At 55.8% G+C, this 14,337-nt stretch overlaps 1 protein-coding gene across 1 annotated transcript in view; it reads right to left on the reverse strand.

The window, feature by feature from the left end:
- The window catches only part of DNAH1 (dynein axonemal heavy chain 1), a 70,829-nt gene that overhangs the window by 19,473 nt on the left and 37,019 nt on the right, over positions 1–14,337 (reverse strand). Inside the window, exons 28-45 of the mRNA XM_031470469.2 lie at positions 13,626–13,814; positions 13,233–13,338; positions 12,396–12,509; positions 11,835–11,984; positions 10,249–10,335; positions 9,972–10,158; positions 8,144–8,235; positions 7,788–7,942; positions 6,555–6,732; positions 5,510–5,704; positions 5,303–5,422; positions 4,898–5,056; positions 4,641–4,748; positions 3,377–3,517; positions 3,066–3,226; positions 2,492–2,649; positions 1,973–2,146; positions 1,160–1,198 (exon numbers count right to left, since the gene is read on the reverse strand). Of these exons, the coding sequence (XP_031326329.1) occupies positions 1,160–1,198; positions 1,973–2,146; positions 2,492–2,649; positions 3,066–3,226; positions 3,377–3,517; positions 4,641–4,748; positions 4,898–5,056; positions 5,303–5,422; positions 5,510–5,704; positions 6,555–6,732; positions 7,788–7,942; positions 8,144–8,235; positions 9,972–10,158; positions 10,249–10,335; positions 11,835–11,984; positions 12,396–12,509; positions 13,233–13,338; positions 13,626–13,814 (2,513 nt within the window). The remainder of the gene's footprint in view (positions 1–1,159; positions 1,199–1,972; positions 2,147–2,491; positions 2,650–3,065; positions 3,227–3,376; positions 3,518–4,640; positions 4,749–4,897; positions 5,057–5,302; positions 5,423–5,509; positions 5,705–6,554; positions 6,733–7,787; positions 7,943–8,143; positions 8,236–9,971; positions 10,159–10,248; positions 10,336–11,834; positions 11,985–12,395; positions 12,510–13,232; positions 13,339–13,625; positions 13,815–14,337) is intronic.

The raw sequence follows: 14,337 nt of genomic DNA on the forward strand, positions 1-14,337 counted from the left end.
AATAGAAGAATGGGTCTGGGTCACATGGGGAAGAACTCCCTGTGCAGTCCCTGCAGATCCAGAGCTGTGCTGTCCGCAGATGCCCCTTCCCCGGCCTGCAGGCTTGGATCCTCCAACCCTGCAGCCCTCTCAGATGCTACTCCCCTACAAGATCTTCCTGAAATCCTCCATGGGGTGAGGGATCTCTCGCATGGAGCTACCCTCTTTTACATCCTTATAACCGACATAGCCTGTCCATGTGTTGGGGCACTGGGACACATTCATAGAATTGGTGACACTAACAAGGTCAGTGCTGGTGGGGCCTTTACTGCCTCGCCTTATGGGGCCATGTCCCAGACCTGAAATGTCCCCTCTGGGCCACGTGCAGGGAGAGTCCCACGGCCCACAAGGGCTTCAGGAGTGCACGGCCATGGACATGGAAGCCTGGGGCTCAGCCATGACCTTGGGGGCTTATCACCCCCTTCCATTTTCACCACTAACATAACCTATTTGCTTGTGCTTTGAAAACTACCTAATTCTTTGCTGGGAACCAAAATTCTGTCAGTGGGAATTTGGGGCAGAGGGAGCCCCAAGAAGAGGGAAAAAGGGAAGAAAGGGCAGGAGGGCTCACTAGCCCCAGAATGGGGCTCATCCATGAACACAGGGACTGTTCGAGGAGCCGGGCAGAGCAGGCTGTCCCAGCACACACACTCCTACTCCCAACAACTTGACATTCTTGTGGAGAGACAGACTCTGACCAGATCAGGGGATGGAAAATGTATAGAGAGAGGTTTGGGGAGAGCCAGGGTTGGGGAGTTTGACATAAATGCTGGGGAGGCCTCGTGAGGAGGGCACTCAAGGCTCATTCACCTGTTCATATGGCTGGTCAGTCCTTTGTTTATGCATTCAACCGGCATTTATCTTGCATCTACTATGGGCCGGACACTAACCGGGCACTGAAGGATTGAGCAGCCATATGAACTGGTGAACGAGCCTATGAAGGCTGTTGGTGCCAGGGTGACCTTTGCTCTAGCAGTGGCCCAAGGCCCCCTCAGGATGGTTCAGTGTGGCCCCTGGGACTCAGCCCCAGCCACATCCAACTGGAGTCCAGGGCTCACCCTGGAACCCATGCCTTCACCCAACCCAGGCCCTCCCAAGCCCCACCCGGACCTGCACTTACATACGGGCTCCCAGTAACTCTTTTCTCCAAGAAATCCATCTAAAGGGTTGAGGGAGACACATGGGGCTTAGAGTTAGGTGGACACCTTGCCACCCACCTTGGCTGGCTGCATCTAGCTGGCAGCCCCAGAGCAGCCACTGACCAACCCCCTACCCAGAGCCACAAGACCCTCACTCCCAAGCTGGGCATGTAGGCAAGTCCTATAGGCCCTGGGGGGCAGGGCAGGCCAGGTCAGAGGAAGGAAGGCCTGACTCCCAGCGCCCACTACCTGGCATAGTGCCAAGTGGAGTTCAAAGTTCAGAGAATATGTGAGGTGGGAAGTAGACTGGTGCATCCTGGGGCAGATTTTTCTTCAAGCCCCATGGAAGATCAGGGCCACTCTATCCATTCTATCTTGGTGGCTTTTCCTGATTTACAAAAGTCACACCCTTCCACTAGCGTTTGACATATGTATGTGTACTTACATGGGTGAATGCATATGTATACATATGTATAAATCATATATCTAGCAGTTACAAGTGCCAGGCCTTATGCTAGATGCTCTACATACAATGTCTTACTTATTTAATCTTCACATATATGGGTGGTGGGCATCCATATTACCAACCATTTTACAGATGAAGAAACTGAGGCTCAGAGAGGTTCATGAATTGGCCAAAGGTAACACAGCCAAGTAAGGGGGGAAGCCATGGCTGAGGTCAGTGGTCCAGCCACTCCACCATTTTTAGCACTGCCCCGCTGTCCTTGGTTAGCTTACCCAGCCTCGGCTTCTGCCTTAGTCCACGGCTTCCCCAACTCTCGCCCAGTACTCACCCATCCAACTGCCCAGGATGGTGGAGAAGATGCGCTTCTTGCTGACCCCGTCCATCTCAGCAAAGGACAGGTAGTTGAAGTGGCGGGTAAGCCGCGGGGTGATGACATTCCTGCCTCCGCCGGGGGGGCCGATGGCACAGACAAAGTTGATGTCCACCAGGTTCTTGAAGGCTCCTGAAGAGGGGGCAGGAAGTCAGAAGGCCCTGCTCAGGGCTACATGAAGACTTCTGCGGGCCCTGGGCACTTTTGCCTTTGTGGGCCTCCTCCTCCATTAAAAAAATATTAAAAATGATTATTTACAAGAAGTATTGATACATAGACAAATATATTAATATTATACATTTAAAATGTTCTTTGACCTAAAAGTTCACTTTCTCCTGAGTTTAAAAGAAATTAAAACATTTCCGTGGACCCTCTACAAGTCCTGTGGGCCTAGGCCCTGTGACTGACAGGTGAGGTGCCCAGCCCTGCCCAGCACACCCAGCCCCGCCCCGCTGGCCCAGGCCAGCTGGCACGCACCAATGATCTTGCGGTCATACCAGCCGCCATGGTCCATCCACTGGCGCAATAACTCAATGGGTGGCTGGGCGCCATATGTCTCCAAGGCCGGCATGTTCAGGTCATCGATAAAGAAGATGAAGTTACGCCCCAGGGGCGGCCCGAACACACCCTTCCGCCTGTGGAGTGGAGCCGTGTGAGCGCAGCACCCATGGGCTCCAGGTCCTAGGGGAATCCCAAGGATGGCAGCTCCGCCTCTGGGAAGCCCTAACTTCACTAACTTCAGCCTCCTCCCAATTGCTGGACCTCTTGAACAGCAACTTATCCCATTCTCAGCAACCTACGACATCACACCTGGCCGCCTTGTGTCTGGCCTCCAGGCAGATGGATAGCAAGCCCCACCCAAGTGGCCAGCCCGGGGAGGGTGAGCACCCACAGAAGAGCTCAGCAGGAATTCCTGATGGAAGAAGGCTCCAGAGCAGTCTGCAAAGGAGCCTAGGGCCCACCCTTAGGCAGAGGGGAGGGGAGGGGAGACAGCAGCTGGCTGAGCCAGGGTGGGGGACATCGGGACCCAGGAAGGAATGAGGGTGCCTGCCTCTTGTCCAGCTTGCTGTCGATGAGGTCCTGGGTTTGGTTGGCCGAAGTGCGGGCAGAGAAGGTGAGGAAGTGGCTGACATATTCCAGCGGCAGGTTCTTGAGAAGCTTGTTGGAGATGGTGAGGGTCTTTCCTGTGCCCGTTGGCCCAATGCACAGCACCTAGGGAAGCAGGGGTTGGGCACGGAGTCAGAGCACTCTCACAGGGCCCTGCACGTAGTAGGAGCTGCCGCCCTGTTGGTGTGGGAGGCCAGCCACTCCCTGACCCAGGCCCCGGTGTGGGGCGAGGCAGGGCATGGCAGGGGCACTCACAGGCTTGTGGTTGGTGAGTAGCATGTCCAGCAGGTAGGACATCTGCACGGTGTCCATGGTCGGCACGATGATGTCGCAGTAGCTTATATCTGGCATCATGGTGAACGAAGCTGAGGAGTCCATCCACTTTACCCAGGCAACCTGGAACCAGAGGTGGCACAGGGGTGGGCCTGGAATCTCTCCCCATTCCTGCATCCCAGCCAAGTGCCCCAGGAGGACAAGGAGCTGCACTGCTGGGCCTTAGCAAGACAGTCCAGGTGAGGGTCTGCTTCTGATAGAAGTAGGAAGTCCCACGCCCCGATCTCCGCACAGGTTGGAGGACTCCCAGAACAAACCACCAGGAATGAGGGGCTCCCTCTGCACACAGCTGCCCAAGTGAAGGCTTCCCTGCATCCAGCTGCTTCCAGTGGTGGGTCTCTACACAAGGGAGGTACTCTGGAAACTGGACAATCCAGAATAAAAAAGTCTTTGCTGTTTAGCTGAGGTTATCCAAGCGTGTGGGGCCAGAACCAGGGGTGCTGGCATCACCTGGATGATGAGAGGTCACCTGGTCCAGTCTCCCCTATCATCCCCAACTGCAAGAATCTCTTCACCCACAGCCCTGACTCAACTTGCACTCCTCCCTAGATGGGGTTGCTCACTGTGGTCAAACCAACATGTCCCACTAGGGGCAGTTCTGATGCTTAGACTCAAACATGCCCCGTGAGACCCTGGCAGATTTTGTGCGGTGACCATCGCTATAGACCCCTTTCTGCCCCCTCCTCCTCCTGGGCTGGGCTGAGCTGCTTCTGATTCCAGAATGAAGGAAGGCTCCCAGACCCCTTAATGGCTGAGAGGGACAGAGACACAGAGGCAGGCTGTGGGGGCTTGCTTCCTTGCTCTGAGGGAGCCCGGCTCCTGAGGAAATGGGGCTTTTAAGTAGGACCAAGTTGATTAATCCTCAGGCTCAGTATCAACATGGGGGAGACACTGCCTATGACTGGGGAGGGAGGCACTCTGACATCACCCAGTCCCAGGTTCAAGTCCAGCTCTGGTACTGACTAGGTGGGTCTGACTATTCTGACTCAACATCCTTGTCTGGGAAATGAGCACAATAACAACTAGCCTGTGGGTCTTTGAGGATTCATGAGATGATGCAAATAACCCCAGCCTGAGACCTATGGCCAGCAACGTGTCCCCTCTGTAGCCATTACTCATCGAGGAGGACAGCCACCTCCCTGGGGGGCCCTCCCTGTCCTGTCCCTGGGGGCAGGCCTGCAGTCACCTGTCTGCCCTCCTCATCTTCATCCTCATCGTCATTGGTGCTGCTGATGCCACCGTCCTCTAGCCTGTAATCGAACACCAGCCCCTCCTCCGGGAAGAGCAAGGTCAGCTGTGAGGCCAGGAGAAAAACCAGGCAGTGAGGCCTGGGAGCTTCTGTGGCTCCTTGTGCCTGGGGGCCTGGGCCTGGGGGACAGCCCCAGCACTCAGCCCTCGCATCCTAGATCTTGAAGCCCAACCCCAGGTGCTGCCGCCTCTCACATTCTCTATTCTCATCTTGATTCTGAGCCAGTGGCTGAAGCCCATGCGGCTGGCGCCGTCCCCCGTGGCACCCACACTCCAGACTAGGGAGAAGATGAACCAAGGCTCGATCAGCTCTGGGATGCGACTCAGCTTTTCGGGAGGTAATTTCTTGAGGCCCTGGGGACAGAGGCAGGAACAGAACTGAGTGGCCTAAGGAGCATCCCTAGGCCTTTGCTGCAGTTTTGCATCTGCAGCAGATTGGACTGGGCATCCCGTGACCCATGTGAGCCGAACTGATTCTTCTGTCTTCCAGGAAGTTGGACTTGGGATTCAGGGCCTTCAGGCTGCTCAGGTGAAGAGAGACGAGGGGCAGGAGGGAGCTGGGCCCCAGCCCACTGCTCAGAGCCCTGCTCAGAGCCGTACCTCTTTGGCCAGAAAGGGTTTGAAGAAGCAGTCCAGCAGTTTGAGGAGACTCATGGTCAGGTTGCTATTGGTTGAGGTGATCGCCTCCTTCACCGACAACCGGACAAAAGCGATGGATGCCTGCAGGGTATAGGCACCAGCTCTGGAGGTTGGTGGCCACAGTGCCCTGCTGCTCCACTGGGGCTGGCACACCTTGGCCTCACTCACCTCCAGGAAGCTAACAAAGAGGGCCTTGAACTGTTCCTCAAAGGGCTTGAGTAAGGCAGGGAGACGCCTCAACCAGCACTCGACAAAGGGCATGAGTCCCAGGATGCTGGGCTCCAGGTACACCATACCACAGCGGGACACTGTGGCTGGGGAGGCCACCGCCAGGTCCTGCACCTCAAACATCATGGTCATCGCCTGGCACCAAGATGAACTGCGTGAGTAGGCAGGATGCCAGCCCCCAGGGCCAGGGAAAGGGCTGCAGGGCCATGGGGAGGGGTTGCCCACCCTGCGAGAGTGAGCAGGCCATGGAGGTGATGGGCCAGAAGCAGTGCTGGGGTGGGGAGAATGAAAGAACCTTGGCCCTTAGCTGATAATGTGGCTTTCACTGGAGCCCTGAGGAGGAATCAAAGTCGGGAGATTCCTGGCAGCCCTTTGGTCAGCCTGGGTTCAGGGCATTTTGGGGTCCCTGGAGCCCCGGGGAAACCTGATAGAAGCTGTGTGCTGTGCTCCAGAGCGCCACACCTGTGTACAAGGACACAGGATCACACTGATTTCCAAGTGTTCTCAGGACTCAAGAAATTTGTTGCTCTTACCCACAGGCAATACCATTCCTTCTCTGAGAACTGCCCTTTACATACCAGGCAGGTGTCCCTGCGGCCAGGTATGTACCACCTGTCCCACAGACTCCAAGCATGCTGCCAGGATGCCTGACTCAGACTGGACTGATACGGCTGCAAATGGGCCTGGGAGGCACGAGGCAGCATCAACTGCAGTGGGGTGGTCATCTGGGTCTTGGGTTCAGACCATCACAGAAAAGGGGTCTGTGGAAAGGGCGAAGCTGAGCAGTTGAGTAGGTCATGCCCGAGGTGCAGGAGCCTGGGGACCAGAGGGCATTGGGAGCCAGCTCCTGGGGGGGCCGCAGGGAATGCCTGAGATGGAGTTGTGGGCCCAAAAGGGAAGGGTGATGAGGCGTGGCCAGCACGGTGCAGCCTCTGGGCCCATGCAGCTGTGGAGGGGAGCAGGGTGAGTGAAGTGGTGGACACACCTCGGTGAGCTTGATGATCTCCCCGGAGCTGAGGCACAGCTTCTTGTTGTCGTCCAGCACCGTGTTCATGTTCTCAATCCAGACGGCGTCCACTGGCCCATCAAACATGTACCATTTCTTGTTGGTGTCGGAGGCGATGGCCCCCGCCCGGATCAGGGAGGAGAAGATCCCATCCGTCCTGCAGCCACCAGGGAGGACAGCGTTGTAGGCATAGGGGAGGCAGGGTGGCAAGTACAGCTGGCTCCCAGGGATCCAGGCTGGCTCTGCTCTGCTTTTTTTTTTTTTCCTTCTTCTTCAATATCTTCCATTCAATTAAAAATTATAGTAGGGAAAATGGGACTTTCTTACATAATATGATGTACTGAAAACGTGTGGTTATATTCTCTCCCTACTGATTCCTCACTAAAGATATAGTTAAAGGAAGATGAAAAGTAATATCCCTAAAAGAAAAGGAAGATGGGGGAGGAGACAACACAGAAATGGAGGTTCCCACAGCCCTGGAAGACAGGCAGAGACAGAGAAGAGGTAAACGACCTGGCAGAGAAAGCAGGTCATGAGACATATCTAGTTTCTGCCACAGAACCCAGGAAGGCTCAGACTTCAGAGGCACCAAATGCCAGGGAAGGGGGTGGGTAGGGGGGCATTTTTCTAGTCTGCTCCCCAGGCCCCCACCTACCCACACAAGAGCCTGAGTGGGTGTGGGTGAGGCCCTTCACCAGAAATGGGGGAAGCAGGACAAGCCCATATTCAGAAAGACGGGTGCTAACTGCGCCTCTCAAGTGCCCATTCCCTTCTGGGTTCCCAGGACACTGGGACCAAGCAGACACCCCAGCAGGAGACTGGAGACTTCTCTAGAGAGACAGAATAGCCCCAGAGAAAACCCACAGATGCTGATGCTTGGAGGGCCTCTACCCCGCTGCCTTCTCCCAGCTTAGCACACCCTTCCTGAAACGCAGGCCTCAGCCCGGGGGCAGAGGCCCAAGGACCACCAGCTTCTGGTGGGGCAATGACAACAGTCAGCATTTACTGAGCACTTGGCATGTGCATGTTGTCCTAGGAACCCTCCATGTGTTAAGTTCATTTTCTCCTTTATCCCCACTTTGCAAGGCCCAGGGGGGTGAAGTGGGTCACGCAGTGAGGAAGTGGTAGATAGAGTCCCAGGCATTTGACTGGGGGGTCGGGTAGGTCCTGGCCCACAGCCTGCAGAGGTCTGGGAACATGGGCACCACTCACCACTCATGGGTAAGCAGATCAAACTCCCCATACAGCTGGCCCATCGTGATGGACTTGGGGTTGAGCACGTAGTAGTTGACGGCCTCGTACACACCGCCGCTGATGGATGGCTGTCCTTTCAGCAACGTCATGGCAGCTGCCAGGACCCTGTAACACTGGGGAGACAGGCCAGAGGAGAGTGAGCCTCCTAGCTCCCCAGAGAGAGGGCTGGAGCAGGCTGTGGGCCACAGGGAGCAGGAGGGGGATTCTAGAGGGGAATTCTACAGGTACAAGTTGGGGCCAAGACCCCTGTTGAGGCCACACTGTCCCCAGGCCCCCCGTCTGGGCACTGGGCTGCCCAGCTTGGCTCTGCTTACATTACTCTTGCCAGAGCCCGTGGGCCCGACGAGCATGAGGCCGTGCCGCACCAACGTGGTCTCATAGAGCTGGATGCACTTGGTCAGGAAGCCTGGAGGGACATGGGGGGTAGAGGGGCGGAGGTCAGAGGAGGAGTCTGCCACTAGCTTGTGTCTTGACTCTGCCACTAGCTTGCTGGGTGACCTCGGGTGGGTTATCTCACTCCCTGAGGCTCAGTTTTCTTGTCTGTAAAATGGGGATGGCAGTAGTACCAACCTCATAGAAGAGGTAGAGACAGATGAAGCCCTGAGCACAGAGCCTGGCACGGAGCAGGAATTCTCTGCTAACGGCCGGCCATTTCCACTGTGACTATTATTCCTTAACATCCACTGATGCTGGCTCGGTGTCAGCTGTCACAGGCCTCCAAATCAACCTCAGCCCCAAAGCTTCCACCCAGTCATCTGACAGCACTAACTCGACACCAGGCCTGTGGCTCCACAGGGAAGTGACCAAGTTCTGCAGGTGCAGCCATGTGCTCTGCATGTGGGTGGAGCCCTCGCTCCAAGAGGTGGAGATTGGCTGGGATGGGATGGGACGGGGCAGGAGGTGTGGACAGGCCACAGCTCACTCTCTTCCCCTAATCCTGACACCCAACCCCATTCTTGCCCCAAGCAGGTAAGGATGGGGCAGAGGAGATCCTCTGTCAGGGAGGAGTAAGGGTGTGGTCCAAGCTGTGACTGCACCTCACTCAGGGTGGAGGGGGTACAGCAAGAGGCCTGGGGGCAGGGCAGCACCTGCTTCCCCACTGCAAAATCATAAGCAATACATGTATTGTCTCTGTCTCTGGTTCCTGACACACAGCCCCTCAAACCCTTGTAGACAGGGGTGCCAGAAGAACCATCCTTTTCAATATGTAGTCTCTGGTTCCTAACACAGAGCTCCTGTGTAATTTCCCAAGTGTTAGGAACATCTTGTTGCCCAATGAGGCAACTCTTGGTGGTGAACTCCTAGGAGGGGGCTGTTTACCAGAAAGACTGAACCATGATTAGAAGCTTGGAACTTTCAGGCCTACCCCTGTTCTTCGTAGACAGGAGAGGGGCTGGCAGTGGAGTTAATAAGTGATCATGTCTACGTCATGAGTCCTCCAAAAAAAAAAATCCCCCAACTATGGGGTTTGGAGATCTTCCAGACTGGTGAGCTTCCAGATTGCTGGGACTCACCCCAATCCTACGGGGACAGACCTTGCTCTATGTATCTCTTCATCTGGCTGTCCACCTGTATCTTTGATCACATCCTTTATTATATAACAAACCAGCAAAGGTACATGTTTCCCTGAGTTCTGTGAGCTGTCCTAGCAAATGATCAGGCCTGAGGAGAGGGTCACAGGGACCTCTAATTTGTCCCAAGTGGGACAGAAGTTATGGGTAACCTGGGGACCCAGTACTGGCAACTGGTGTCTGAAGTGGGAGCAGTCTTGTGGGACTGAGCTCTTAACCCGTGGAGTCTGTGCTAACTCCGATTAGTGTCAGGATTGAATTGAATAGTAGGACACCCAGCTGTGCCTGAGAATTAATGAATGTGGGGAGGAAAACCATACACCCAGTGTCAGAAGTGTTGTGAGAGTGAGAATGAGGGAAAAAGAGTTTTTTCCTAGATTACCTCACCTGAAGGATCCCAGTGGAAACAGGGCCGGGCACCTGCATTGCCCGTGGACTGCTTGGCAGAGAGCCCCAGCCCACAGCACCTGGCCGGCTATGAGGGAGCCTGAGGCTGGACTGCAACCCCAGGGAGACCAGACCCAGCCCTCCTCTGACACCCACAGGACTGCGGGGCAGGACAGGGGCTCACCGTCCACGTCCTTGAGGTTGTTCTTCTCGCAGGCCTTGCGGATGGCCTTGTCCAGGATGCCGTAGTCAGTCTCCTCCTCCTTGATGGTGGGGAACAGATCAGACACGATCCCAGAGAAGAGTTTGAGGTCCTCCTGCAGGAACTTGGGCACATTCACATCTCTGATGGCCCGGAGGCAAATCAGCTCCTGCAGCAAGGCCCAGGTCAGATGCCCCTCCAGCTGCTCCGGACCCCCCCGGAGCCTCCCTCCCCAGGCACCTCTCTGGACACAGCTTACCTCGTTCATGCTGGGGTTTTCTCGCTTGAGGTTTCCGGCAGCCGAGATCACGGTCTTCACAGCTCTCATCCCAAAGTCATAGTGATCCTGTCACCACCATACATGAGGAGGGATGGGTGGGCACTATGTCTCACGGGGCTTCTGACTGCAACACTCTCCCTCCCACCTGGCACCTAGCCATGCCTCATCGCCTAGCTCATAGCAGAAGTGTCACTTCCCTTGCAGGCCATATGCACCTACCCGCACATCCCTGCCTGGGCTGGGTGCCCCACTTCTGACTCCTCTGGCGCCTTCTATTCCACCACCTCAGAGGCCCTTTCCCTTTATCAGGTAACTTATCCTGCATCCCTGCTTCACTCTTCACCTTCACTCTGAGGGTGAGGAGTCTGCCTTGACCACAGCTAAATCCCTGTGGTCCCCGTAAAGCACCAAGGGTAGGGAGGCACTCAAGTTTTGTTCAAAAAGGGAATGAAAGAATTTCCAATCTGTGCCATAAACAGGCTGGCCTCGGTGGTCATTGAGCTTCCTTCTGATGTTCATCACATCTCTCCAGATCTACCCTTTTGGTCACATCACTGTAGCTTTTCCTGCCTTTGCCGCCAGTTCTATTGGTCTCCATTATATAGCAGGTGTGTTAGAGATGGTTAAACTTATCATTTTGCCAGACCCTGAGAGCTACACCTGGATCTGACCCACAGACAAGCACATTTCCCAGAAATCTTGGACTTGGAGCTACATGAAGAGACTGGGTTTGGCTTTGGGTCACTAGCACTTGGGAAGGGTTGAGTGCATTTCCAGAACCATGTGAGGATAGTTGCTCTAATGAAGTTGCATTTTTGAAAGTGGATGGTTAGAAAGGAGGGTGTGTGGAGGTGCTGGCAACCACAGTGCACTGTGGTGGACAGAAGCTGTTTTTCCCAGTAACAGATTGCTTCTCTAGCCCATGGGATGCAGCAGGCCCCACTTGACCAAAGGCAGTATGGTCCCCCAGGCCACAGTGATGGGTATTCATGCAGGAGCAGGTCACCCAGAGAGCGCCTGTTAGGGTGATACCAGGGACTTTTTCTGGAACCATTAAGAAAGAGACACTAAGCTGTTAGCATATAGGCCCAGAGCTGGGGCTCATCTCTGCCACTGCAAAGGGGGCGCCTGCCTGAGATTGGAGTCAAACAGGAAAGCTCACCCACCAGTGCTGGTGCCTGTACAGACAGTACTGGCCCCTAGAACCTGGGCTCCACATGCTGAGGGGAAGACCCTGGTGTTGGGAGGCTTGTGTCGGGGTGGGCAGAGGGAGGGGGCTGGCTATCTCATTCTGGTTCCATGAGACCCTGGGACACTTGCTCCCCAGCCTTGGGTTGTGTGTTTCTTGGTCTCTTACTGGTTGACCTTCCCTGGCACCTGAACTAGTCCATGTTCCTAGCTTTTGTTCCAGCTCCCCTGTGCTGCATAAGCCTGGCCGGGCTCTTAGCTTCTTAGAAACTCAGGGTCCTCAGCTGAGAAATGGGGATGTCATTCCTATCTCCTGTGGTCGCTGAGGGCAGGCAGCAGCTATTAGACCCTAGTACTGGGTTGGGGCAGGGCCTTACCTGGGAACTGAGCTGCTCTGAGGACAGCTTGAAGGTGGTCGTGATTTTCTTGGCCAGCACATTGGCCTCACTGAAGCCAAAGGAGTAGAGGGAGATCTCAGCGATCATGGCATAATCTGGAACCATCATGGCCACGGGCCGGAAGAGCGCCTGGGGCACATGGTATACGTGTGACCGATCTCCCCTCCCAGAGCACCACCTGCTCCCTGGACTGTCTGGTCCTCTGAAGGCAGCTTTACTGCCCCGATGATGCTTGGATTCTCCCTGCACCACACCTGCCACAGCTGATACTCCCCTGCAGGGGGACTTCTCTACCCATCAGAAACCATTCCTTTCTGTTGAATGGAACCTGCCCCTTACCTTCTCCCAAGCCTTGAGGACAAGCCTGGGCCCTCCCGTCCACCACTGGGCAGGAGCACTGCCACGTGGAATCTCAGTCCCTGATGCCCAGTAGCTGTGTGTCCTTGCATAAATGCTTTAGCATCTCTGAGCCCAAGTCACAGCTCTGGTGGTTCCCATTGCCCTGGGCAGCTTCTTGGGCTAATATGGGCCTGAACTTACCTTCAGGTTATCGGGCAGCTCAGTGCGGCCGGCATACCCCGGGTTCATGGTGATAAACACTGCGCAGGAGGGCACAAGTGGGATCTCAACACCTTCAAACATGAAGCGTTCCACCTATGAAGGTGGGAGGGGTTGGCTCACCTGCCCCCTCCTCTGGTTGCCCCTCCCCCACCCCTCATTGATGCCCCTGTCCTGGCTATAGCTGGTCAGCCTAGACTGGACCCCTGACCATGGGTTGGCTCCTCTCTCAGGATCTAGTCTAAGACCTCTGGTCCCAGTGGCCTCCAGGTCCTGGCTCCCTGAGGTCTTCACACATCTCCTGCTTTCCACTCCTTCCACCCCCAATCCCTGGCACTGATTCCGCCAAGACCTGAGCAAGTCTGGCTCTGACTGGGACCCAGGGCCCTACTGGGGTGGGGCTGGGGCACTGCCCAGCCTCCTAGCTCTGATCTCCGGAAGAAGACCTCTGACCACCCTGAATAAGGCTAGAGGAAGGAACAAAGGCTGGGGCTTTACATTAAGCTCAGGATGTGAGGAAGGACCCCTTCATCCACCACAACTTGGCCTGGGAGATGTGCCCAGAGTGAGGTGGGGATGTGGGGCTCCCTGAATTGCTACAAAAATCCCCCAGAGGCAGCTCTGCCAGAGGGGTGTGGGGTCACGCCCAGGCCCCAGTGAGAAGAGAGAGGTTGGGCCCAGGGCAGGCCCAAGTGCCTGGCTTCTCACTCTGCCAGTGTGGGGAGTCACATGGTGGTGTGAGCGTGGTGGGTCTAACTGAGGTGAAAAAATGGCAACTTGAAGTAGGTGTGGAGGTGGGTAGCACCCCCGGAGGCTCACCCGCTGCTGCTGTGCCTTCTGGATGGTGGTGATCTGCTGTGCCACCACGGATAGCACCTCGATATCAATGCGATTGAACTCATCAAAGCAAGCCCAGGCCCCAGCACTAAGTGAGGGGAAGACATTGGGGGATATGAGTTCAGAGCCCCCCCGGCACCTCCAAGGGTCCCCTCTGACTCTGCTGGGAAAGAAGCCCTCAACAGCCATCTCCATCAGCTCAGCCACAATCCTGTCACCCACCACCCCATCCCAGTGCCCTCCAGGAGCCGAGCCTTTGACTCCTGTTATCCTGTCCCATCCCTCCACCATCTTGTGAGGCTCCTCTAGGACGGCGTCCCCAGGAGAGCTCAGCTTCCCTGCCCTGTTCTGTGCCACCAGCACGCCCAGCCTCACCTGGCCAGGCCCTTGAAGAACTTGCCCATGGCCATGAAGTCGAGCTGATCGGAGCAGTTGAACACAACGGTCTGGATGGCCAAGGCCTTGCCCAGGTCTTTGGTGGTCTCAGTTTTCCCTGTGCCAGCCGGGCCAGCGGGGGCACCCCCAAACTTGAGGTGCAGGGCCCCAGTCAAGGTCAGGTAGCACCTGCAGGAGTGAGAGGAGGTCGGCATGAGCCATGCACCTCCTTTGGGAGTCCCACAGACATGGGGAGAGAGAGCCCCCTACCGTCTTGGACCCCATGGAGGGGCAGATCCTGCTCCTCCCCGACTCTCCAGGCCCCAGATGTGCCCAGCCCTGGTTGCTGGGGTTAGGAGTGGAGGGAGCCCTTGGTCATCTGACCAGTGTTCCCCCACCCCACCCCAAGGCCCTGTAGTACGTGGCTAAATGGAGGTCACCAGAGGAAATGACTACTTTAGAAAAGAAGTGTTCACTTTATAAAGGGACTCACCCACTGTTTCTCTCAAGATCAATTCCCCTGGCAGGTTGGAAGGAGGATCTGACTGATAAAGTCAGCGAAGCCCACACCCGTTAGATGCAAACTGAGCACCACGAGTGCTAAGAGTTTTACATGTCAGCTCATGAAACTCTCATAACCACTCTGAGGAGACTGCAGAGGAAACTGAGGCACAGAGGGGTTAGCTACCTGCCCAAGATTGCTCAGCTTGCA

Source organism: Camelus dromedarius, chromosome 17 (genome assembly GCF_036321535.1).
Source record: "Camelus dromedarius isolate mCamDro1 chromosome 17, mCamDro1.pat, whole genome shotgun sequence".
In the NCBI taxonomy this organism is placed as follows: Eukaryota; Metazoa; Chordata; class Mammalia; order Artiodactyla; family Camelidae; genus Camelus; species Camelus dromedarius.